General features: G+C 43.0%; 3 protein-coding genes across 12 annotated transcripts in view; 2 read left to right on the plus strand and 1 right to left on the minus strand.

Annotated features, from left to right (window-relative positions):
* The window catches only part of BLTP3A (bridge-like lipid transfer protein family member 3A), a 72,950-nt gene extending 67,903 nt beyond the window's left edge, over window positions 1-5,047 (plus strand). For all 4 annotated transcript variants that reach the window (XM_069564148.1, XM_069564149.1, XM_069564150.1 and 1 more), the window contains one exon: window positions 335-5,047. In XM_069564148.1, the coding sequence (XP_069420249.1) occupies window positions 335-460 (126 nt within the window). In that variant the 3' untranslated portion in view covers window positions 461-5,047. The remainder of the gene's footprint in view (window positions 1-334) is intronic.
* A 219-nt stretch (window positions 5,048-5,266) lies between these two features.
* On the minus strand, window positions 5,267-14,122 carry TAF11 (TATA-box binding protein associated factor 11). Its single transcript, XM_069564164.1, has 5 exons — window positions 13,479-14,122; window positions 9,664-9,809; window positions 7,054-7,141; window positions 6,624-6,720; window positions 5,267-5,940 (listed from the first exon to the last, which is right to left on the minus strand). The coding sequence occupies exons 1-5, from the start codon at window positions 13,647-13,649 to the stop codon at window positions 5,810-5,812; spliced, it is 633 nt and encodes a 210-aa protein (XP_069420265.1). The 5' UTR covers window positions 13,650-14,122; the 3' UTR covers window positions 5,267-5,809.
* Window positions 14,123-14,716: 594 nt separating this feature from the next.
* Window positions 14,717-23,909, plus strand: part of ANKS1A (ankyrin repeat and sterile alpha motif domain containing 1A) — a 171,837-nt gene continuing 162,644 nt past the window's right edge. For 4 of the 7 annotated variants that reach the window (XM_069564153.1, XM_069564158.1, XM_069564152.1 and 1 more), the window contains exon 1: window positions 15,052-15,435. In XM_069564153.1, coding sequence (XP_069420254.1) covers window positions 15,227-15,435 — 209 coding nt within the window. In that variant the 5' untranslated portion in view covers window positions 15,052-15,226. Of the gene's footprint in view, window positions 15,436-23,909 lie in introns of all 7 variants that reach the window. The other 3 variants (XM_069564156.1, XM_069564155.1, XM_069564159.1) reach the window with 2 other exon arrangements.

Genomic DNA, 23,909 nt, shown 5'->3' on the forward strand with positions numbered 1-23,909 from the left:
ACCCAGAGGGCTGACAAGGTTGCTTGTGCTGGTACAGCTGTGCAGTCTGGGCTCTTGTCACCTAGCAGGAGCTTCTGGAAGTGCTGAACAGGGGCTGGAGGTCAGGAGCTAGAGACGAATGCCTGCTGATGGCATCTTCCACCTGCTGTTGTCCCTGCAGCTGATGAGCTCAGAAGAGGGGACTAGCCTCTTGAGAAAAGGCCTTGCTGGTTCTCTTGATCATTGACCAAACTTGCGGATTGTGCTGCTTGAATTCTCCCTCGTTCCCTTACTGGATGTTTTTGCAAGATGTGTTACCTTTTTGATTGATCATGAATTCTTTGTTGTTCCTCAGGTGAATGAACTCCCTACCCTACGAAAGGAACTGATAGAAACTAAACAAGCATTGGCTCAAGCCAACCAGGATAAAGAAAAACTTCTTGAAGAGATTAGGAAATATAACCCCCTCTTCGAGCTCTGACAGCAGTGGCTCAGCCATCTTTGCCAAGGAGAGAGGAGGAGATCACCAGCAGTCGCACCGCCTGTGACAGACTCCGTCCAGTGCTGGCCAAGCCGGCGGAGGACGCGCAGCTCACTCCTGGTGGTGTCCTTTCTACTAGCGGTTCTGACTTGGATGGAAGACAGGGCAAAGCATGACCACGTTCCAGGAAGTTGGGGGCCACTTTGTGTGTGGCTCAGGCATCATGTCTCACCTGTCCTTTTGGCCCTCAGCACACTAGGTGGAATCTTCTCGACACTGTAGGGTCATTTCACCGCCTGGTTTCATGGCAGAGACCTTTGCTTGCTCCACAACCTGTGTGAACAGGGCCGAGTCCCCATCTCCTCGGTTGGTCACCCAGAGTCACCAAAGCTTCTGTGTCTCAGAGTCTGCTTTCTGTAGTGGACCTGAGAAGTGCTGCGGCGGTAGAATTAAACAGGAAGTAGCCAGCAAGGCGGGAGCCAGGGGAGGCACAGGAATAAGTGAGACATGGATTCTGCCTTGTTTGGAAGGGAAACTAAGCTCCTGTCATCTTGGCTGATGTTACAATCAGATTGTTCAGGGTTAAGCTTCCTCTCTGTGATGCCTGTCATCGTCCTGATGCTGTGGTAGGAAGTAAGCAACAGTAGCGGCTCACTTGTATCATCTCTCCCTCCTGTAACAGTTTGTGTGAAATTTAAATCAAGAAACCATTCACTCTGGGCTAGGTTGAGGTCGAGGCTTGGTGGGGATTGTAGGAGAGCTTGGTTCCTTCTGAACCCACTATTGCCAGCCGTGTCCTGTCTCTCTTCCACAGCTGCCCCTCACAGGTTTTTCCCTGTCTACTGGGGGCCCCGGCACATCAGCTTTTCCAGCACTATGACTTCCTACCAGCAATCTCCTTAGCCCTTGGTGGAGTCGGAACTGAAAATGTGTTTTATACAGTAACATAAACATCTCAGCCAGTTGCCTCTCACCTGCCTCTATCACTGTGGCTTTTAAAAATCATGTTATTTTGACGTAAGTAAAAAAAAAAACCTTCAACCTAGCTAGGTTTTGCCCTGACTGCTGAAAGAGCTATTTCCCCCTCTTTCTTCCCTACCTAATTCCTCCCCAACGTTCTATCTTGATCCATACTGCTCTGTGCTGTACTTCAAGCTCTGTTGATTAGACAGTTCATCAGCGAACTCACCTTGAATTGGCAAGATGATAAAATAATGATTTAGTAGTGTCACTAAAGTCTTATTCACAGATGACCTGCTAGAGGAAAGATAAAATGGTTTCCTTTATGGGGAATCATGCCTGGCTTGTATATTCTAGTTTTTTGACGATAAAAAGAAATATGCATTCAAGAAGGAACAAGATCTAATTTGCTCAGACTTTTTAAGACTTTTTGTTTTGATTTTCCACTAAGACAATTTTAAAAACAGCAATTACTATGAGTTTATGGGGATATCCTCTCATGCTTAGGGAACAACTGAGAGACTTAAGAATAAACATCTTTTTGAGAGAATGTTAACAGGGTAAGTTCCCTATCAGTTGATGCTTCGTTTAACCTTATTTAAGAATTTTATAAATAACCTGAAAGTAGGATATTACAATGCAATCAAATGTCACTACTTCCAGGAAGTGAAGATAAACCAGAGGAGATTTTTTAAAAAATTGCTAAAGATTCACAGACTGGGCTGTGAATATTCAGGAAAGTGTCAGGTGAGATTCTCTGTAGGTTAGTGTGAAGCAGTGCCCTTAGGGGAGAATCAGCAACCACTGAGACAGTGAGCTCTGCAAAGAGCTCAGGAAAAAACCTAAGCATTGCCATAAGGGAAGAGGGGTCAGAGTGCTGCTGTAAGGCGTGTGGAGCCAACACAGAAAACAGCATCTCATAAAAGACCATGGTAATGCCTTAAATGATCTGTGCACTTCTAGGGGCCTTACGTACAAAGTATGTGGTAAAAGGCGAAAAGGTCTAGAGAACAGCAAAAGTCACCAGGGGTGGAGGTACACATCTTTAAAATGTGAGCTCCAGTTCTGAAAAGGATAAAAGCTGAGGGTAATGTTACGTCAGATAGTCAAGATCCAGGACGTGTACTTCGGGTCCCAAAATACTAGGGCTGGCCCTTGTAGCCTTGGCCACCTACAAGCACTTCTTGTAGCAAATCAGAAACTCCTAGGGCTCTCTGTTTAAGAAGTGGTGCTGTAAGAAACTGTATGGGTGCAGAAGGTTTAAGAGAAATCCTTGCATGATGACTTTCTAAAAGAAATTATAGGAAACCAGGGTTATTTGGTGATACACAATGGAGTTACCCACTGCATCCCTCCACAGACTCCCCTTTAAGTGCTTCTGTCAAAGGCAGAATGATGAACAAAAAGGATCACTGGTCCTCCCCAGTGTGGCATGTCTAATGTTCTTAGAGGGGACAGAGGAAGAGCCAGTAGCCAGAAAACAGAATTATCCAACCTGGGTTCACCTGCATTGGTCTCAGATCACATTCTGCTTCTCTTTCCTTCCCCTGCTTTCCTGCCCTCCCTGTCCCTCCATGCAAAGAGTTGCCTGGTACTCTTTCTCTTTTAAGTGTGCGCTGGGTAGGAGGCAATAGAAACAAATCTGGCAAGCGCCGAGGCTCACCCCTGTAATGACCAGAGCTCACTTAGGTTTCTGGGCTCTCTGGTGCTCTTGCCCATGTGACAAATGTAGCCCTAGCATTTGAATTTCCTTGTGTGACAGCTTTGGCCATTGTCTTGAAGTTCCTCACTCAGGAAATACGGTAGAGGGTCAGCATCCAAAGGAATTTTAGTAAAAGTCATCTTGTATAACTTCACACTCCTATTCACTAGGGGGTGAAAAACTTTCATAATGAAGAAATGTGACCTTGTTGGTAGTCCTCAGAATAAATGAAAAGGATGGAAGGAAAAAAATAGTAGTATCAGCTCCTTCAGACTGCTGACGATTTCTGCCTTGGAGCTTTAAGACTGTGAACACGAAATAATAATACCTCAAGAAAATGTCTGGAGTGAAACACCACTGTCCGAGACTTCCACCACCACACAGTCACCATGTCAGCTGTGAAGCGTTTACACCTTGTACTACCTGTGACTATCTAGATTTCCTGTTTACATGGAGGTACTGGAGATACACGTTAGTGCATATGGACTGGTTTAAATCTCTCTTAGCTAAGCTGCAGGGGTGGTTATCAATCTCAAATTCTGTTTTTAACTCACTGAAATCATTAAGCTAGTTTATTAGACCCAAGACGGAATGGTTCTAGTCTTAACGATGGCTGCTTTTTGCTGTGTATTTAATCTGACCCTCATTTTGCCATGGGCCTCAACCTTTAAGTACCCTTTTTCATGGTTCTGAAAGGAATGGTTCCTGTGTTTGGAGTGTACAAGGCTTAAGGCAGCCCTCACATACCGCATAACTGAAATTCTTCCATTTCATACACTTAAGTCAGTTTTCCCATAAGCTAGTTTAGGGGGTGGTGGAAAGAAGGTGTTGTTTGAACATAGCGATACAGGAACTTTGCATTCCAAACCTTAAAGGTTTGTTTGCTTTTTCCCTCCCTTATATAATATTTACCTTAACTTCAAAAAGTTACTAGTAATATCACAAAATGATGGAAACAGCATTGCTACGCAAGCTAGTGGGATGACATCTGGCTATTTGAGAACTGCAAGAGCTGCCATTGCTTAGTGATTGAGCGTAGTCATTATTGTGCTTCAAGAGATTCTGCTGTGATTGAGGTCCTCTCTTTTCAGGGACTATAGCCTTTCCTGGAATCTTCCCTTACCTCCTACTGGAGGAGGAATATTCCCATTCACCTCTGGGTAGGTACATATAGTTGCTGTTGTTGAATGGGGATTATTTTTTCCATCTCTTACAACAGATACAAGGGGAAATACTCTTAGATAACCTTAAACTGTGAGGCTTTGCTAAGTGGCTATACTTGGGATGTGAACTTTCTTCCTTATTATCTGTAAATTTCAGCCTTATCCAGTATCTCAAATTGCAATAGGTATAGCTCCTATAACCACTTAAAAAGCTTCCTCTGGAGCTATGTATTTTTGTTTATTTGGTTTTCCCTGCAGTTTTTGGTCAAGATTTAGCCTGAGTCTTACAGCGTTTCTTTGTGGAATGTACCACTGAAGTGTCTTCTCCACTAGCTAAGTACATGTTTAAAGCCACAAGTTTTAATGCTAGACACTAAAATTCAGATTTGCCCAACTTTGTGTGTCTGTCTCCCCTACTCAGGGTGCTAACCAGAACTGGAATCTTTACTGACACGCTCAGGAAAGCTTCAAAAGAGAAAAGCTTCAGAACCCCTCTCCTTATGGCACTGAATGATAGAGAGGAAAGAACTCTTGGGGATTGCCCATTGCCAATTTTATTACAGTAGCCTTATTACTGCTAATCACTGTCAATAAAAAGTCACTCCATTCCCCTCTTCTTGAGGAAAACAATGAGAATGTATCCAATGAACTGGAATATTGGTCAGTATTGAGAAATTTTAATGTTGCAATATCTAATCAAACCTTGAGTGTACTGGTTCTGTGAACCACCTGAAAAAAGCAAATTAAACTTATTAAACAGTATTGGTTCTGGTATATCTGTTTATAGGAATTGAAACACATAGGCATTTACATTGTTTTTAAGTGCTTTAAGTATTCTTTTATGAGATATAATCTTAATGGTTCTAGTAGGGATGAGGCAGGCTCCAACTTTCACAAAAAATCCCAGACAAGTTTTATCTGGACACCAGCAAACTTCTCCCCATCCCAACCAGCTAGACAGAAAAAGAAAATACACACACGGCAAGTTGGAAAACAGCTTTATTAATCATTCACCAGAATCCATAGAAGAATCGTAAACGTTTACGGGGACACTGTTCCACTGCTGCTGCTGGCACTGTGTCCTTCCTGGCAGAGTATCACAGGCCAAGCTTCTCTCTGTTTCATTTACTTAAAACCAGATGTAAAGAAACAACCCAAGTCACAGCAACTTCAGGCTCCAATGTGAAACCATCAAACCATCTTGAACAGGTTTTCTTTCTGAAAGCAGTATTCCTGTCCAGAAGATGCTTAAGGCACACCAACCTTTCTTCTTCCAACTAGCCAGTAATAGTTAAATGCCTCAGATGCCCTCAGAGGTCCCGATATTTAGTCAAAGCAAGTACGAAACAGGGTGCCTGCTACCTTCTAGGTGTAATGAACTATCAGTTTTGAGAAAGACATTGAAATCATCATGGAATCCTTAGAGGACTGAGATACCAAAGCACCAGTGCAGAGAGTCTCATGCAATAGGAGGTCCGGAAGCAGGGCTTCGTTCTTCAGTACCAGGCCCTTCTAGACTCTGGTCTAGAAGAAGATGATTTTTTTGTGCTTTGAGTTGGGAATCTGCCCCTTCGACTTTAACCTCCGAACAGCCTCCCTCATGTGTTTGGGTTGCAGCGGTGGCATTTCTCCCCACTTCTCACACACATCCAGTGCTAAACAGAGGACAAGGAGAAGAGTTTCATTATCACACAAGAGTTTATCACAATCCTTTTGAGTCCTATAATTCTCATTAACTCCTCTTAAAGGTACTAAAGAAACAAACCAAGGTCTTTTCCCTTCTTCAGAGAATGCTTTAAAATGCATCATTTAGCTTTACCATGATACCCCACATCAGGCTTTATCACAGGCAACAGTTTAAAACACAGCTTCTCCTTGAAAGAATAAATATTTCACCAGCTAGAAATTAGCAGTGAGTAGCAGCCAGGTTCTTTACTTGATGGACAGAGAGCAGTTCCCACGGGATCGTAACATCAGGGACAACTACTCACGATATCACACTGGTCAGCCCCAATCATGACTTTCTTTGTATCTCTACTTTTGGGAGCAGAAATGAACAAAGTCCATTGGAGAAAAATACCGTCTACTTCAGTCACCCTGGGCTGAGGACAAGAATCAGGAAGGGAGACTTCGAAGGTGTTTCCAGACCTCCTAGTATTGAAACTTTCAAGGAATAATGAATTCAATACATGCTCTCCTGAACATAAGGCTCTTGCCTTGGCCAGCTTCTAGTGTAAATGGCAACTACCACTGGGACCTCATAAGTTCCTCAGTATATATATCCTTGGAAATAAGACCACCACAGGCTCAATCCAGTATTTAGACCAATACCACTCACCTTCTTCTACCACCTCCCCGACGAAAACTTTGGAAATACCAGACATAGCAATAACAACATTCTGAGACACAGAGGTGCCTGTGATGGACTGGATCAGCTTGAAAGAAGGACAAAAGACTGTGATTAAGGAGGTAGTCAAGGACTGGCTTTGGAACATAACACCCACAAGCGCTCCGCACTAAGAGTTCACTCAGGGCTTGATGCTGAAATTGACACCAGTAAAACAAGGTTTCAGGTATATAATGGCCTATTTGTCAAGAATATAAAACTACAACTGGTCAGACTATTGAGGGGCATAGATTTTTATTTTCCTGCCTAAATGTTCCACCAACTTGCCTAACACTTCACTGCAAAATGTCAATGGATACAGCTCTTGAGCCCCGTTCAGTTCTCATGGCTCATGGAAATGAGTGTGACAGTCCATCCTTACCCTCTTAATGGCTGCCTTAGGGAAAGCTGACCGGCGATACATTTCATAACGGTTCAGCTGCTCCTCAGAAAAAGAAGAAACCAGGATTCTAGACAAAGATTCAGGTAATTAAGTTCATTTATAACAATGAATACTTAAGATATACATATTATTATGTCAATAAAACCAAGTCTCAGACATTAAAAAAATTAATTTTTCAAGGGACCAATAGTATTTATGAGGAATGAGGAGAAAGTATTTCTATTACTCGACAACAGGTGAAACTTAAGTTCCTTTCTTACTTCACTAAGAACAAAAACAATGTTGGGTTACTGAATCACAGTATAGAGATTATATTTTCAGCAGTAGGCTCTCTCTTCCCATAATGCTACCTCACTACATTTCACATGATAAACATTTTGCAAAAAACAGATAAAGAAAAAAAAAACATAAGTATTAAAAAGCATGGTGTTAGTGACGGTGGGAAGACACAAATTCATACATGCTGGTAGAGTGTGGGTGGAACAACCTTTTTGGGGAATCTGAAAATACAAATGATTAATCCTTTGAAAATGTTCATATTGTTTAAACTACCAATTACACCTCCAGTGGTTTATTTTAGAAAGTATACGGACAAGTATGCAAAGATGTGCTCAAAGATGTTGGTCATAATGTCAAAAGAAAAACAAAACCACTGCAGAGGTAGATTACACTGTATTCTAGTTCATCCACATAATAAAATACACTGTGGCCGTTAAAAATGACAATTTACAGACACATTTACTGACATGAAAATATTTATATATATCAAACATTAAACTATATCTGAAAAGGTATATACACAAATATATGCCCTGGGTAAACTCTGGGTGGTGGGATTATAAGTAATTATTTTTTCTATTTTTCTGTATTTTCTGAATTATTTGCAACGAATTCATACTATTTTTACAATCAGAAAACATAATGAAAACAGGTTACAAACAGTATTTAACATCTTTGAAATTAATTTTATTTACAGATAAATATATGTGAAGAAAATATCTTGGTGAATATATGTCAAAATGTTAACTGTGATACTTTCAAATCCTAAAAGATGATGCTGTGAAAGTGCTGCACTCAATATGCCAGCAAATTTGGAAAACTCAGCAGTGGCCACAGGACTGGAAAAGGTCAGTTTTCATTTCAATCCCAAAGAAAGGCAATGCCAAAGAATGCTTAAACTACTGCACAACTGCACTCATCTCACATGATAGTAAAGTAATGCTCAAGATTCTCCAAGCCAGGCTTCAACAGTACTCTGAACTTCCAGATGTTCAAGATGGTTTTAGAAAAGGCAGAGAAACCGGAGATCAAATTGCCAACATCTGGTGGATTATTGAAAAAGCAAGAGAGTTCCGGGAAAACATCTATTTCTGCTTTATTGACTATGCCAAAGCCTTTGACTGTGTGGATTACCACAAATTATACAAAATTCAAGAGATGGGAATACCAGACCACCTGACCTGCCTCTTGAGATATCTCTATGCAGGTCAGGAAGCAACAGTTAGAATTGGACATGGAACAACAGACTGGTTCCAAATAGGAAAAGGAGTATGTCAAGGCTGTTTATTGTTACCCTGCTTATTTAACTTCTATGCAGAGTACATCATGAGAAACGCTGGGCTGGATGAAGCACAAGCTGAAATCAAGATTGATGGGAGAAACATCAATAACCTCAGATATGCAGATGACACCACCCTTATGGCAGAAAGCAAAGAAGAACTAAAGAGCCTCTTGATGAAAGTGAAAGAGGACAGTGAAAAAGCTGGCTTAAAGCTCAACATTCAGAAAACGAAGATCATGGCATCTGGTCCCATCACTTCATGGCAAATAGATAGGGAAACAATGGAAATAGTGACAGACTTTATTTTCTTGGGCTCCAAAATCACTGCAGATGGTGAATGCAGCCATGAAATTAAGACGCTTACTCCTTAGAAGAAAAGTTATGACCAACCTAGACAGCATATTAAAAAGCAGAGACATTACTTTGCCAACAAAGGTCCATCTAGTCAAGGCTATGGTTTTTCCAGTAGTCATGTATGGATGTGAGAGTTGGACTATAAGGAAAGCTGAGCACCGAAGAACTGATGCTTTTGAACTGTGGTGTTGGAGAAGACTCTTGCGAGTCCCTTGGACTGCAAGGAGATGCAACCAGTCCTGAATATTCATTGGAAGGACTGATGCTGAAACTGAAACTCCAATACCTTGGCCACCTGATGTGAAGAACTGTCTCATTTGAAAAGACCCTGATTCTGGGAAAGATTGAAGGCGGGAGGAGAAGGGGATGACAGAGGCTGAGATGGTTGGATGGCATCACTGACTTAATGGACATAAGTTTGACTAAACTCCAGGAGTTGGTGATGGACAGGGAGGCCTGGCATGCTGCAGTCCTTAGGGTTGCAAAGAATCGGACATGACTGAGTGACTGAACTGAAAGTGATATATATTTTCTTACTTAACCATAACATAATATTGATACATTAATTATCTTAGTTTGAGTTTAAAAAAGTAAATTTTAAGGCCAAGAAAAATGTATTAACTACGTGGTCAGTTTAGAGCTTTGAAAAGGGAGAGATCAGAAAACTGACTTACTGCATCTTTTGAATCTCATCTTCATCCACTTTCTGCTTCTTCTCTTTCTTCTCTTTGGTATCTATTTTCAGTTTTTTGGCTGCAGGAGTAAGTAATGAGTCTTCCCTTTCAACTGCTGTTAAATCTGCAATATCCTGACTCTTGAGCTAAGAAGACAAAAGAAACCCTTTACATATACGGCCTACTTTACAGAAGGTAAAAAGACATTGTTCTCATTACAACACAACAAATTCTCTTATTTCCGTAGTGTTTTGGTTCCAGGCATTGGCTGTACCATCAAAGATAAGATATCCTATCTCTACTAAAGGAGTTTACAGCCCAGCAGGGGAAAGAAAAGCTGCTAAATAGTCCAGTTTTCCAGGTTACCTATGCTCCTAGTTTCAGCATCTGTTTACATAGGCACGGTAATGCCAAGGATCAGGAAAACCACACTCCCCTTGAGCCCACTCCTCTGACCTCATTCTTTATTTATTTGGCTGCCTCGGGTCTTAGTTGCGGCTTGTGGAGTCTTTCACGTGGTGCGGACTCCCTAGTTGTGGCGCAAGGGCTCCAGGGCACACAGGCTTCAGGAGTTGTGGCACGCGGGCTTGGTTGCTCCCACACATGTGGGATCTTAATTCCCCAACCAGGGATGGAACCCACATCCCCTGGGTTACCAAGGAAGATTTTCAACCACTGGACCACCAGGGAAGTCACTGACCTCAGTCTTTAGAGGGGATATAAGAAAACTTCTCTCCATACAACCAGCTCTTCTTCATCTAAACCTATGGATTTTTTTACCGATGATGAGTCCATGTGGAAAAAGGGCACCTTCTCATCAAAGCAGCGTTTCTTTGAATTTGGAACTTTTAAGTGAGCTTCTCCCACATGTAGTGCTCTTTTCTTCTTTCCAATTCTACTGTATCAAGCAAATATTTATTTCCCATTACTAGACTGAGAACTTTTTTTTTTTGGCGTTGCTGTGTGGCTTGTGGGATCTTAGTTCCCCGACCTGGGATTGAACCTGGGCCCCTTGCAGTGAGTGTAGAGTCCTAACCATTGGAATTCCCTAGACTGAAAATTTTTTGAGGGTTTGTCTCTTATTATTTATCCCTCTTTGCATAAACATTTAACATTGTTTTATTCCCATGATATGTTTAATAAAGACAGCAAAACCCTCTCAAAATCCAAACTTCATCCCCTCCAACTTAACATAGAATCTAAGGATATGACAAACCTCATTAATGAGATTTAACTTCTGTTTTCCTTAAAGAGGAACTCACATTTAAATTCATATGGGAATATGAGAAGTAGGTGAGAGTGAAGGCAGTAAATCTTTTAACAACTTTTTCAACTTCTCTGGTTATTGATATATATGAATTTTCTAACCTTTTTGTGGTTCAATTTTGATGATTTACATTATCCTTAAAAATGAGCCATTTATCTTGAATTTTCAAAATTAGTCTAAACTTGAAATTAAATTTTCTTAAAGCATAAAGATCTCCAAATCAGTGCCTATAAACACTGCAAATAAGCAGATCTTAATTTTATTGTTTCTTACAGTTTTTAAACTAACTCATTAATATCTATTTTTAATCCCTATTAACTCCTCGCTTTTACATTTTTCTGGTTTATCTTTTTTCTGGTTTCTTGAGGTGGGTGCTTATTTTCAGTATCTCTTTGTAAAACTATGTAAGACAATGACTTTTTCTTTAAATAAAATTTTGGTCAAATCCAATAGGATTTAATGTTAATTTCTTTAATCCAAAGCTATTTAGAAATTAGTTTAAAATGTCCAGGTGTTAGTTTCTTGGAGGGAGTGGGAGAAACTCTGTGTTGTTAATTTCAGGTTCTATTGCACTGTACTTCAACCAGTCCATTCTGAAGGAGATCAACCCTGGGATTTCTTTGGAAGGAATGGTGATAAAGCTGAAACTCCAGTACTTTGGCCACCTCATGCGAAGAGCTGACTCACTGGAAAAGACTCTGATGTTGGGAGGGATTGGGGGCAGGAGGAGAAGGGGATGACAGAGGACCCCATTCATGGGGTCGCAAAGAGTCAGACACGACTGAGTGACTGAACTGAACTGAACAGAATATGATGTTATGATTTTTACTTTTAAGAATTTATGCTTTTCTTTGTGGTCTGGTATATGATCCATTTAAAAAAGTATTTCAGAAATATTAAAAATTTTTTATCTTCTAGGTGCATATTTCTTCATATAGTGAGCTCTTTACTGAACTAAGCTAATTATTACTCAAATTCTTTCTGTCCTTGAGATCTGTTTTTAAAGTTCCTTCTTAGTTTTGTCACATTTTTCTTAAAGTTCTTAATTTTATATATTTTGATGCAACTTTATGCTCTGAAAGGCAGTTTCCATTTAATCCAATGTCTTCTCCCATAAGCTCACACTTAAATTCAAACAGGAATTACAGTTCCAAGACCTCAAGACTCTATTTTTAGAAAGATTTTATTTTGGGGGGCTCCAAAATCACTGCAGATGGTGACTGCAGCCATGAAGTTAAAAGACGCTTACTCCTTGGAAAAATAGTTATGACCAACCTAGATAGCGTATCGAAAAGCAGAGACATTATTTTGCCAACAAAGGTCCGTCTAGTCAAGGCTATGTTTTTTCCAGTAGTCATGTATGGATGCGAGAGTTGGACTGTGAAGAAGGCTGAGCTCCGAAGAATTGATGCTTTTGAACTGTGGTGTTGGAGAAGACTCTTGAGAGTCCCTTGGACTGCAAGGAGATCCAACCAGTCCATTCTAAAGGAGATTAGCCCTGGGTGTTCTTTGGAAGGAATGATGCTGAAGCTGAAACTCCAGTACTTTCGCCACCTCATGGGAAGAGTTGACTCATTGGAAAAGACTCTGATGCTGGGAAGGATTGGGGGTAGGAAGAGAAGGGGAGGACAGAGGATGAGATAGCTGGATGGCATCACTGACTCAATGGACATGAGTTTGAGTGAACTCCGGGAGATGGTGATGGACAGGGAGGCCTGGTGTGCTGCGATTCATGGGGTTGCTAAGAGTCGGACACAACTGAGCGACTGAACTGAACTGAAGGCTTTAAGATTCTGGTCTTCTGACTGATACTCAGAGAAGCAACACTGCTGAACACTTGGGATAGCAGTTTGGTGCTATAGAAACTCTTGGACATTAGCACCCAGATCACTGGTAGCAGTTAAATGTCCCAAGAGGAGGAGAACATGACTAAATTACTACCTCAAAGTCTCCCTTTAACGACTCAGCCTATAATGACAAAGTTATGCTTAAGCAATATCTCAGAAATCATAATATTGAGGTGAAAGGGGTATTAGGAATCCTGGGTTCTAGCTTTTGCCCTCCGTTTCAATGTCAATTGGCATCGACCCCAATTTCCTCACTAGGAAAACCAAGAAGCTATTTGAAATTCCCTTGGCAGTGGCTTTTAAAAGTCTTCATTGATTTGTTACATTACTGCTTCTGTTTAATGTTTTGGTTTTTCGGCTGCGAGGCAATGGGATCTTCGCTCCCCAACCAGGGATGAAACACGCACAGCCTGCATTGGAAAGTGAAGTCCTGACCACTGGATCGCTAGGGAAGTCCCCTCTTTGAAGCAGCTTTAACGCCTAAGGGCAGTGATTAAAAATTCTGACCTAATGGTTGAGTTACTTACTGGAACTCAGACGGCTCTAAGGTTTCCTCTCCTTTCTTACCCCAACTCTGCGACTGTATATCTAAAGGGTTATGGTGAGCTCGACTGTCTTAGCTTGGGAGGGACCAAACAGGAGGCCTGTCGGGCGAGAAGTGACACAAGCTACTCCGGCCTCATCGACACATCTCTCCCTACCTCGCCTTCTTCAGCGGCGGCCTCTTTCAATTCCCCGTCTCCGTCACCGTCGGTTTCCTCCGGGATTCCGTCCGTATCCGTAACCCTGGGGCCCCCAGGAGCCGCCGTCGTCTCCTCTGATTCCCCGGTCTCTCCACCTTTTTCCGTGGGCGATTCGCAGGCATTATCCATCGCGGCTAGAACCTAGGAGAGGAGAACGCGCCCTTGTCAGACTCCCGAGCTCAGGACGCCGCGCAGACCCGCGGCTCCGCAGCTTACTTCCGGCCGTCGCGCTGCGATGACATCACCAACACCGCTGCTCCGAGGGGTCATTTAGAGACGCGCCCAGAGGGTTGCAGGGCTTCGGTTTACTTCTTATTTGGTGGCGGTGCGGAGAGGGAAAGTTGAGGGTACGGAAATCAGTTTGTGGATTTTCTACCTTGAGAAGCCCGCATTTATAAAGGAGGGCTTTGTTGTTTAATGAAGGGCTCCTTTTTCTTTCCGTCCTTCTCAAAGCACAACCTGTTAACGCCTTCCTAATCTGCTTTCCTCAGAGGAAAGTTTGCGGACAGGAGAAAACTCCATCCCTTGTTCGCCCTTGTGGAAAGCAGCTCCCGGGCAAACGCAGACAGGAACTCAACCTTGTACGCGTTCAGTTGGACCTCAGAGGCTTGTGTTAACATGGAATTGTCAGCATTTCTCTTTTGTTCCTCAAGCACCTAAAAACAGTCGTACAGCTTGAACTGAATTTATCCAATTTGATTACTGACTCCACAACTACTGAGCGCCTTTTTCGAGCCAGAAACAGCCCTAGTACCAGAAGCAAAACAGGCAGTTTCTGCCGAATTGCATATTTCCCAATTCACCAGTACTCGAGATCAGAGTCGGTTTTACAAATCTGACCTTTAATGTCAGTTTGGTTCATATCCGTCAAAAATAAGAGGAAACAGGGCTTCCCTGACAGTTCAGTTGTTAGAACTCCGTTTCCATTGCAAGGGGGCGATGGTTCGATTGGGGAGCTAAGGTCCTCCATGGTGGGGCGAGGGGGAGGGCAGTAAAAAAAAAAAAAAAAAGAAAGAAACAAATCCTAAAGGGAGGGAAGTCTTTTCTTTGAATGTTTCGCTTTAACGAGCCATTTCAAGATTGGGAGCATGAAGTGGGGTTATACTCCCTTTTAAAATTCTCCTCTCTTTCCTCATGAGGTGAGGAGGCGGGCACTTTATTCACATTTTTAATCACTAGGTTCCCAAACCCATGACATATTTATGGTGGAGAGGGAATGGGCTTGCAAATGTGGGTGCGCGTTACCACACTTCTCTTTGTTTCTACACTGCCTGGATGAATTACCGTATTTCCTGTCTTGCGAGTTCCCAAAACCTCTGGAGAAGGAGCGCACTTCGCGGGGCTCGGACAGGTGGACCGCGCTCGTCACCTTCCACTTGTACAGCGGGTGACCCCACGACGCATCCCTCTTGCCCGGGAAGGCTTATCAGGGCGCAGCCGGGTCTACTCGGGGCAGACCGCAGCCACCTGCTCTGGCCCGCGCGGCCCCGCCCAGCTAGGTGGGCACGGGGGCGGGGCGCGGGGGCGCGGTGACGCGTGACGCCGGATCCCGGAAGTGACGCGCCCCTGAGGGACAAGGCGGGGGGAGGGGGGTGGTGTCCCCGGCCGGCTCGGGGGGTGCGTTGCCCGGAGACAGAAAGTTTGGGAGCCAGAACGGGTTCGGCGGCGGCCCAGGGAACGGGGTTCAGGGGGCGGCGGCCCTGGGGATGGGGAAGGAGCAGGAGCTGCTGGAGGCGGCCCGCACCGGACACCTCCCGGCCGTGGAGAAGCTGCTGTCCGGGAAGCGGCTCTCCTCAGGCTTCGGGGGCGGCGGCGGCGGCGGCGGCTCTGGAGGCGGTAGCGGCGGCGGCGGCGGCTCTGGAGGCGGCGGCGGCGGTCTTGGCTCCTCGAGCCATGCCCTGTCCAGTCTGCTCAGGTAGGTAACGCTCCGGGTCCGGGTAGCTCTTGGAGACCCCCCCTTCCCCCGCCCGTCGCCTGGGTCCCCGGAGAGATTGGGGCTCCGGAGACCCTGGCGGGCTGGGTTTGCTAGGTTTCCCGGGGAGAGGGCAGGCGGCCCGAGGGGCGAGGGGCGCCGGTGCGGGTCCGCGCGGCGTCGGGCTGTCCTCATCTCCCGTCCTTACCGGGCTGCGAAGAATAGTGGGAGTGCCCAGGTTGCAGTCTCCGCCGCATGGCATAGCCCGGGCTTCACCGTCGGGTGCCAGCTGTTGTATCTCACAAGCCACTTTAGGGGGGAAAAGATGTGTATTTTGAATCTCCCTCATCTCCTGCAGAAACTCCCACGCCTTGGAGAATCGCGCGGTTCCCCTGGAAGAAATTCTCTCGATTCCATTCTTTGGGGAACTTGGAACCTTCCACCAGGCTCTGCAGGACGTGGCTTTTGTTGTTTATATTAAAATCGTCTCTAGGTTTATCACGTTCAAAGTGTTCTTTGAGTCCCTCTTGTGCTTGAAGCTTAAATTCCAGTTCCTTGTAGTGAACCTCACTGGATTAGTCTGTTAAGTGGCAGATGCAGGGTTCATCAATCAGGGGGTTTATTCATCAAAAAATAAAGCGTTAGAAAGACTTGTCTAGGACACTGAGGAGTGCTTTAAACTTTTCCGAGGTCTGCTGTTAAACACTTGAATCTGGAGCTGTAAGGATTGAGAGGAAAAAGTCTTTTTTTGTGCGGCTTGGAGGGGATTGGAGGTGCTTTGTCAGTGTGAGTAAAATGTGATGTTTCAGCAGCACTTTCATAGCCGGTTTTCTTTTCCTTCCTTGTTCTTTTGAGGTTTTTAAGAAGTGGAAGTTCACTTAGAAATGGTTTCGTTTGCTTTTGTTCCCCATTAGTTTATGTAACTTCAGTTTGAGTGAGCTTGGACCAAAGAAGCCTAAGGCTCTATTAAATTGTTAGGTATTAATCACTGAGTACAAAGCCAGGCCTATACAGGAGGATACTAAAAAGCAGTCTAAGAGAAGAATGCTCCCAGGGAGTTCTTTAGGGGAGGCAAAAATCAGTACCATTTGTGGCAATTTCTACAGCTCCCTAGGACAATGCTGTCACATAATTAGTACTCAAGGTTTGTTGAATAAATACAAGTATTAATTAGGGAATGACACATTTCTACATAAACTGATGGTGGTACTCACTGTTAGTAGTTCAAAAAAATGAGACGTTACTTTGGGATGGGATGAGGTGGAGATGAGGAGGGGGACTTCAGCTGATGTGAGGGATGTGAGGATTTGGGTAGGTGACGCACTATGAGAGCATTCCAGGTGGGCCACCATTGTCAGGGGCACAGCGGTCTCCTTTGTGCTAGTGGGTCACTAGAAGAGCTTTCTGCCCAGAGCTTCAAGTGGTTGGGTATGATAAAAGGAAATAATGGACAGCTGTACTGCCATCTTTCAGAGTGATTTAGTGTTTCTTTATTTTTCTGATTCTTGTATCAGTGCCCGACACAGGTGTTCAGTAAATGTACTTTGAATGCATAATTTGGGTTTGGAATTTTACCTGGATTACTTAGATATTTCTGCACTTCTGATGTCTGTGAGATGAGAGAAAGGCCATACCGGTTTGGAGGTGCCTGTCTCTTATGCATTGAAGGCTACAGCATTTGTGTGCCAGAGATACCTTATTCTCTAGTATATCCTCCTGAAGTGAGAAACTTTCACGTATCTCCTGCCTTCAAGTACAGGTCAGGTTACTCTTAGCTCTCTCACTCAGGGACTATTGACATTTTGCTGAGAATTTAGCGCCCTGTAGTTAAGCAAGACTAGAAAATCTTTGTTGATTTTTTTTTTTTTAACTTTGGGTTTCATGCTAATATGTCCAGTTTCTATAGTAAAGAGTAGATGGCTTGTGTAAGAGAGCTTGCTCCTTCTGACCTGCTCCGGTATCGCTCCGGTATCTGTTATCCAGGTGGTAGAGGGCCTCAGAGCTGCCCTGGCGTCTTGTCCCTGTGACTCCTGCGGGCAGGGAGGACCTGCAGGCACTAGTTACACTAGGTGTGTCATTAATTAGACATGACTCTGGTTCAGCCTAGTGAAGGATTTCTGAGAAAATGAAAGCATGCATTTAGATAATCCCTAGGTCAGCATGTCCTCTCTTTTTAGGTTTTGAAATAGCAGAGGGTAGATCTCCTGTGTCTACACTCCCCAGCTCAAGGACCCTGAGTTGTTTAGTGAGAGCCCTGGAGTCATAGCTTCAGATCTGGCCCTTGCATTAGCTGCCGTATCCTACCCCACCAGTACTGTCAGTTGCGACCGACATTTGTCCAGCTGTTTGAGTGACCAAGGAAAGCTGGCGGGAATAGGAGCTCACAGCTGCAGTGGATAGAAATGTTCCAGATCACACATAAGTTTATCTCATCTGTTTATGATGCAGTCCCATCCCCACCCCCATTCCACAAAGGCTCTGTGCTTATTCTTAAGCTACAGAATGCCTCTTCTCTCACCCCATCCCTATTCTCGTATACTGCTTGGGCTTAGGTCTTAACTTCTCAAAGCCCTCCCCAATGACCCTAATACACACGGATCTCTCAGGCTTCCACTTTGGAACCCCTTATCTGCAGTGACTGGTAGTGCATCCAGTCATACTTTGCTTGTCTGGATTTCACAGTTTATTGCTTTACATATTGTAACCCTCGGGCTTCCCTGGTGGCTCAGCAGTTAAGAATCTGCCTGTCAAGCAGGAGATGCAGGTTTGATCCCTGGGTCAGGAAGATCCCCTGGAGAAAGAAATGGCAACGCACTCCAGTATTCTTGCCTGGGATTTGGTTCTCCCCAAATGTCAGAAGATATGACAGAGTTATTGCTTTTAAGAAAGGATTCTTGATATTTATTTAAGGAATTCAGACTGAAAAAAAAGAGTGGCTACCCTAACTGTTCTATTGAAATGGCCTTTTCAACCAGAAAATGGATCTGTAACTTGGAAATTGCAGTGACATGACAATTTTTTTTCATGCTGACCCTTTTACTTTTGCCTTCCTCTGTGCCAGATTTCTTTTGAATATGCCTATTTTGAGCTAGATGATTTTAACATCCTGAGAAGGAGAGCAATGCTGTCCATGTAAGGATGTTGGAAGGGCGGGCTTAGAAGCAGGAACTCATGGCTTTGTGTGATCTAAGTTCCTGCTCTTCTAAGAGAAAGCAAAAACAAAATAACAAAAACCCCACAACTGTTTATTGCTGTAGCAGTTTTCTGGATATTCTACTAAACCTCTTAATTAATTAAAAAATGGTTTTTACACAGTGGGGACTTTCCAGGTGGCTCAGCCAGTAAAGAATCCACGTGTCAGTGGAGGAGACACAGGAAACATAGGTTCCATCCCTGGGTCAGGAAGATCCCCTGGAGAAGGAAATGGCAACCCGCTCCAGTATTCTTGCTTGGGAAATCCTATGGACAGAGGAGCCTGGTGGGCTACAGTCCATGGGGTTGCAAAGAGTCAGACACGACTTAGCAACTGAGCATGTACTTTTTACACAGGGAGCTCAACCCAGTGCTCTGTGACCACCTTGAGGGGCAGGATGGGAGTAGCTAGGAGCGAGGTTCAAGAGGGAGGGGGCATATGTATACTTACGGCTGATTCACATTGTCATGCGGCAGAAACCAATACAACATTGTAAAGCAGTTATCCTCCAATTAAACATAAATGGAAAAAAAAAAGGTTTTTAAGGAACTTCTTAGAATACTTATTTAAGTATAATTTTATTCACATGACAGCCCTTTTTCTTTTCCTTTGAAATTACTGTACATTTTTGCTTTCTCTAAAGCAGAATGTGGTTCCCCTGTTAAAAAACAAAACGAAAAAGGTGGCATGCCTGATAATGACTGTAGTGTGGTTACAAACATCTCAAGCATGCCTAATTCTTAAAGTGAGTAAGGCATCTCCTGGTAGTAAAAAAGGATTTAATAGAAGTTTAATAAGTCAGAGATCTCCCTTTTCCTTACTTCTCTGGTTGAAATTCAGTTTTGAGTGTCTTAGTTATAAAAATTAGAGACCAGAAACAGGTCAAACAGTCTTGTGAAGAATTTGGTTTGTATCCAGTCAGCTTCAGCATATTCACTTGTCCTGGGAAGTTATGGTCCCAGTGAAAGTTGTGTCTTTGGCCAGAAAAATCCCTTCAGAAGATTCTTCCTCGGACCCCACCCTCCTTGGTTTGTCCACTCAAACAGCTGTGACTTTTGGTTTTCAAAAGGAAGTTAAGCTATTTCTACCCTAGTCTTCAGTAGGGAAAGTAAATTACTAGGTTTTATAGCCCAGAGACACCAAAGAAACCCCAAAAGTAGATGGTGGAGGGTTTGTTCTTGGAAATGTCAGGCTCTCCTGTGGGCAGGAACTGGGTCTGTCTTGGAGAGCCCTCAGAAAATGTTCCCCACACTGATTTCCAGAGGATTACTGGGAGATTTTTTGTGGTATAGGAAATTATATTGTTGTATTCATAGAACATCTTCACATAACTTTGGTGAGGTTAGAGTTAGTGGTAGTAATACTAGAAATTATATGGTATGGCTTCATATTTATCCTTTCTCAGTAATTTGTAGATCAAGTTTGTTTAGTTTACAAATCAAAAAAGTTTTTAAAACAGTTGTCTCTGCTTTACTTGTGATGTTATTACCACTATTAAAAACAGTGAAGATGTTTTAAGAAGTAGAGCTGCCTTCTGACTTAGCTGGTGAGAGTTTCAGCATGGTAGCTATGGGGTCAGGCTCAGACCCAGCTCTGCCTTGTGAGGCAGGCAGATTACTTAACCTCTCTGAGCATCTGTGTCTCCATGTTTACTGGGTTGGCCAAAAGATTCCTTTGGGTTTTTCTGTAAGATGTTACTGAAACACTCAAATGAACCTTTTGGTCAACCTAATACAATGGGCCCAGGATAGTACCTACTTTCTGAAGCAGCATCTCAATGAGCTAAGATATTAAGACACATAATGCCTGGCTCTTGCCAAGAGCTTGGTAAACCTGGGCTACTACAGTCATTTAATGGGAGCCCAGTGCTTGCCATCTTTGAGAGATCTGGAATGATAATCCTGTTTTTTTTTTTTCTAATGTTTCCATTTAAAGATTTATAGTAATTGATAGCAGAGGCTCCCAGCATTGTCAAATATGAGGTAATGGTGGCAAAGTTACAAACTGATATAGACTCACAATCACTTGTCTGAAATCTTGGGGCTTAGAATCCAGAATTTGGGGGTTGTGGAAGATACTGACCCCTTACTGGAATCTGGGGCAGCACTCTGAAACATTATATTTTTGCAGTGAAACCTGTTAATATTCACACTAAATGGGATAACTGTGAAGCTGCTCCATGTCAGTTTTGTATCTAAACAAATTTGCCAGTAACTTTTGTTTTCAGAACTAACTTTTGTTTTCAGAACTTTTTGGTTTTTTCAATTGTAAATGAGGAATTATGGATCTCTGCCTTTACTGCAGAAAAATTGCTAGCCACAGTAAAAGCACAAAGAAGAAAATCCTCTTTAGTTCTAGTAGAACAAAGTTACCTTTGTGCAGGCATAGAATTTTTAATAGTCAGGTTGGGGCCTCTTGGGTCCTTTGTTAGAGGCAAAATGTTTAGAAGAGGGCCATTAATACACTCCAAGCAGAATGGACAAAATCCATTTTGTTTCTGCCATTTATTGTGGGACATTTCAGACATACAGAAGTCCAGAGACTTATTTATTTATTTTGACTTGAAGCTTATGGGATCTTAGTTCCCCAACCAGAGATTGAACATAGGCCCTTGGCAGTGAGTGCAAAGTGCTAACTAGTGGACTGCCAGGGAATTCCTGAAAATATTTTGTTTTATATTGTTGGTTTGTTCAAATATACGTTCAAACAAGGTCTATGCATTGCATTTGGTTGGAATGTCTCATTACTGTCTTTAAACCTTTGGGTTTCATCTCTGTCATTTTTTTCATTCCAGTTTACTTGTTGAAGAAGAAAATTGTTTTTGTCAGTTTTTGACAAAAAATTCATTTGTCTGTTTACTAGAGCCTGGGTTTTGCTGATTGCGTCTCTGAGGTATCTTTCAGCTCGTTCATCTGTTCCCTGTGTTTCCTATGAGCTGGAAGCCAGATCCTGGTTGAGTCTGATTCAGGTTCAGATTTTCTGGCAGGATTTCTTCCTATTGGGTTTCATGTATGTCCCTCTGTTTAGGCTTCTTTTTTTGCAGTGTTGGCATCCATTGACAATCATGGTCTATAGCCCTGATTTAGAATTTGCAAAGTGGTGGTGTTTTCATTTTCATGTTACCATCTTCATTTATTGACTGAAATGCTTTCTGGAGAGAAACTTAATAGAGAAACCTCATGTTATTAACTGTTTCGTTACCCTGAGGTACAGTTCGTGCAGGAAAGATGGATTAAATGCTTGATTCTTTCCCCTTGTTTACCTGTTTTCAAATCAGGTTGCATTCTGAGTAGTCTTCAGAGGTGTCCAGTGAGTTTCTTGTGAATAACCATTATGAATGCACAGACTTAAGCATGTTTGTGCTTCAGTAATAACCTTTCTAAAATGTGCTCTGAGACTTTAGATTTTGACAATTTCACCAAGTAAAGCCCTTGAATTGGTTTGTGATGAAGTGATGTATTTGTTGTGTGTTGTGTGTGTACTTTAGTTGAGTGCTGTGTCTACTCAGCGTCCCCCAGTTGTGCTGGTTCTTCTGGTCACTTGCAAATCAAGTATTAGAATCTTTGAGTCTGGATTAGATCATCTGACTTTTAATTTTTTTTTTTAAGTTTTCCACTGGCCATACTTGGCCCTATAAGTTAGAAAGCCTTAAAAAGATACTCTAGGGACTTGAATAACCAAATTTCTTTAGATCGTAATTATGGAAGACCCACTAAGACTGGTGTTTTCCCACCAGCTTTATGGTGTGACTCTAGATAAGAATCTGTGTCAAGGTGAGTTGTTACTTATTCAGTCTCATGTTACTCTGAATATATTTCATGGTGTCACACTTTTTTAGTATAAGCATTGAATAATCAGGTCTTGTCATTGATTTCTTAGTTATTGCATTTAGAGCTCCCACTCAGGTCTGATTTTGAGTTCCTGTACTGCCATCTGTATATATTCTTTTTTTTTTTTTTTTTGGTTTGGAGCTCAGCTGTATATGCAAGCCTTTCTTTGTTTTATTTTATCCCTTGGTTTTATGTGTTTGAAGTAGGGGTGGGAGGTCAGGGTCAGGATCCTTCTGCTTTGGCGCAGATTCCCCCTTTGACCAGCCATGCAAATGCTACATGAGTAGCCTCAATTTAAAGGTGATAAAAGCAGCACATAGAACCACTTATTTGTTTCTTTTTGACAGTTGTTGGGACAGTCAGGGTTCTACTTCAAAGAGATCTTGGCCTCTGTTAGGCAGTGACAGCATCCAGCTCCTTCATACTGGCTTCACAGCACTTTCATGTTGGGCTCTCAGATTCTTTAAAGAGCGATGGAAAATGAAAACAGAAGTAAGAGAAGAAATATATTAGACTTCATTTACTGAGAAAGGAAAATCTATCTTAAAACACTTGAGCTTCATAGCGCCAAGGAGTTTACCACTTGAGTCGGGCAGTGTGTAATTCTCACAAGACAGAAGCTGTGGCTCTGCCTCCGTGGATGGGGTCCGTCCTCTGTTGGGGCTGAGTGAGGGCTTGACGTGGTGTCTGTGCAGAACAGTCTTTCCCTTTACTTGCCTGGAAAAGCAGCTCCAAAGGCATGTCCCGTGAATGACAATGCCAGTGTCAGCACCGATTGAACAGCCACTGGCACTGGATTAGTAGCGTTAATTTCAAGGGCATTAATAAGTGCTTTTAGACAGCATGTTCAAAAGCAGAGACATTGCTTTGCCAACTAAGGTCCGTCTAGTCAAGGCTATGGTTTTTCCAGTGGTCATGTATGGATGTGAGAGTTGGACTGGGAAGAAGGCTGAGCACTGAGGAATTGATGCTTTTGAACTGTGGTGTTGGAGAAGACTCTTGAGAGTCCCTTGGACTGCAGGGAGATCCAACCAGTCCATCCTAAAGGAGATCAGCCCTGGGATTTCTTTGGAAGGAATGATGCTAAAGCTGAAACTCCAGTACTTTGGCCACCTCATGCGAAGAGTTAACTCACTGGGGAAGACTTTGATGCTGGGAGGGATTGGGGGCAGGAGGAGAAGGGGACGACAGAGGATGAGATGGCTGGCTGGCATCACGGACTCGATGGCCGTGAGTCTGAGTGAACTCCGGGAGATGGTGATGGATAGGGAGGCCTGGCGTGCTGCGATTCATGGGGTTGCAGAGTCGGACGCGACTGAACTGAACTGAACTGAACTGAATAAGTGCTTGTCCTTACTAAGATTAAGAAAGTAAAATTTTTTATTATTGTCCCTCCTTTTGTTCATCTTGTACCTTTCAGCTTTGCATGTGTGAAGTTAGATCTAATTGGGATT

This window comes from Ovis canadensis, chromosome 20, assembly GCF_042477335.2.
Source record: "Ovis canadensis isolate MfBH-ARS-UI-01 breed Bighorn chromosome 20, ARS-UI_OviCan_v2, whole genome shotgun sequence".
NCBI classification, from domain to species: Eukaryota; Metazoa; Chordata; class Mammalia; order Artiodactyla; family Bovidae; genus Ovis; species Ovis canadensis.

Coding starts and splice junctions, on each gene's coding strand:
- TAF11 (XM_069564164.1), bottom strand. CDS start 13,649: ATGGATAATGCCTGCGAATCGCCCACGGAAAAAGGTGGAGAGACCGGG. Junction 9,810..13,478: donor CCGCCGCTGAAGAAGGCGAG/GTAGGGAGAGAT, acceptor TTGTCTTCTTAG/CTCAAGAGTCAGGATATTGC. Junction 5,941..6,623: donor CGGGGAGGTGGTAGAAGAAG/GTGAGTGGTATT, acceptor TCCTCTGTTTAG/CACTGGATGTGTGTGAGAAG.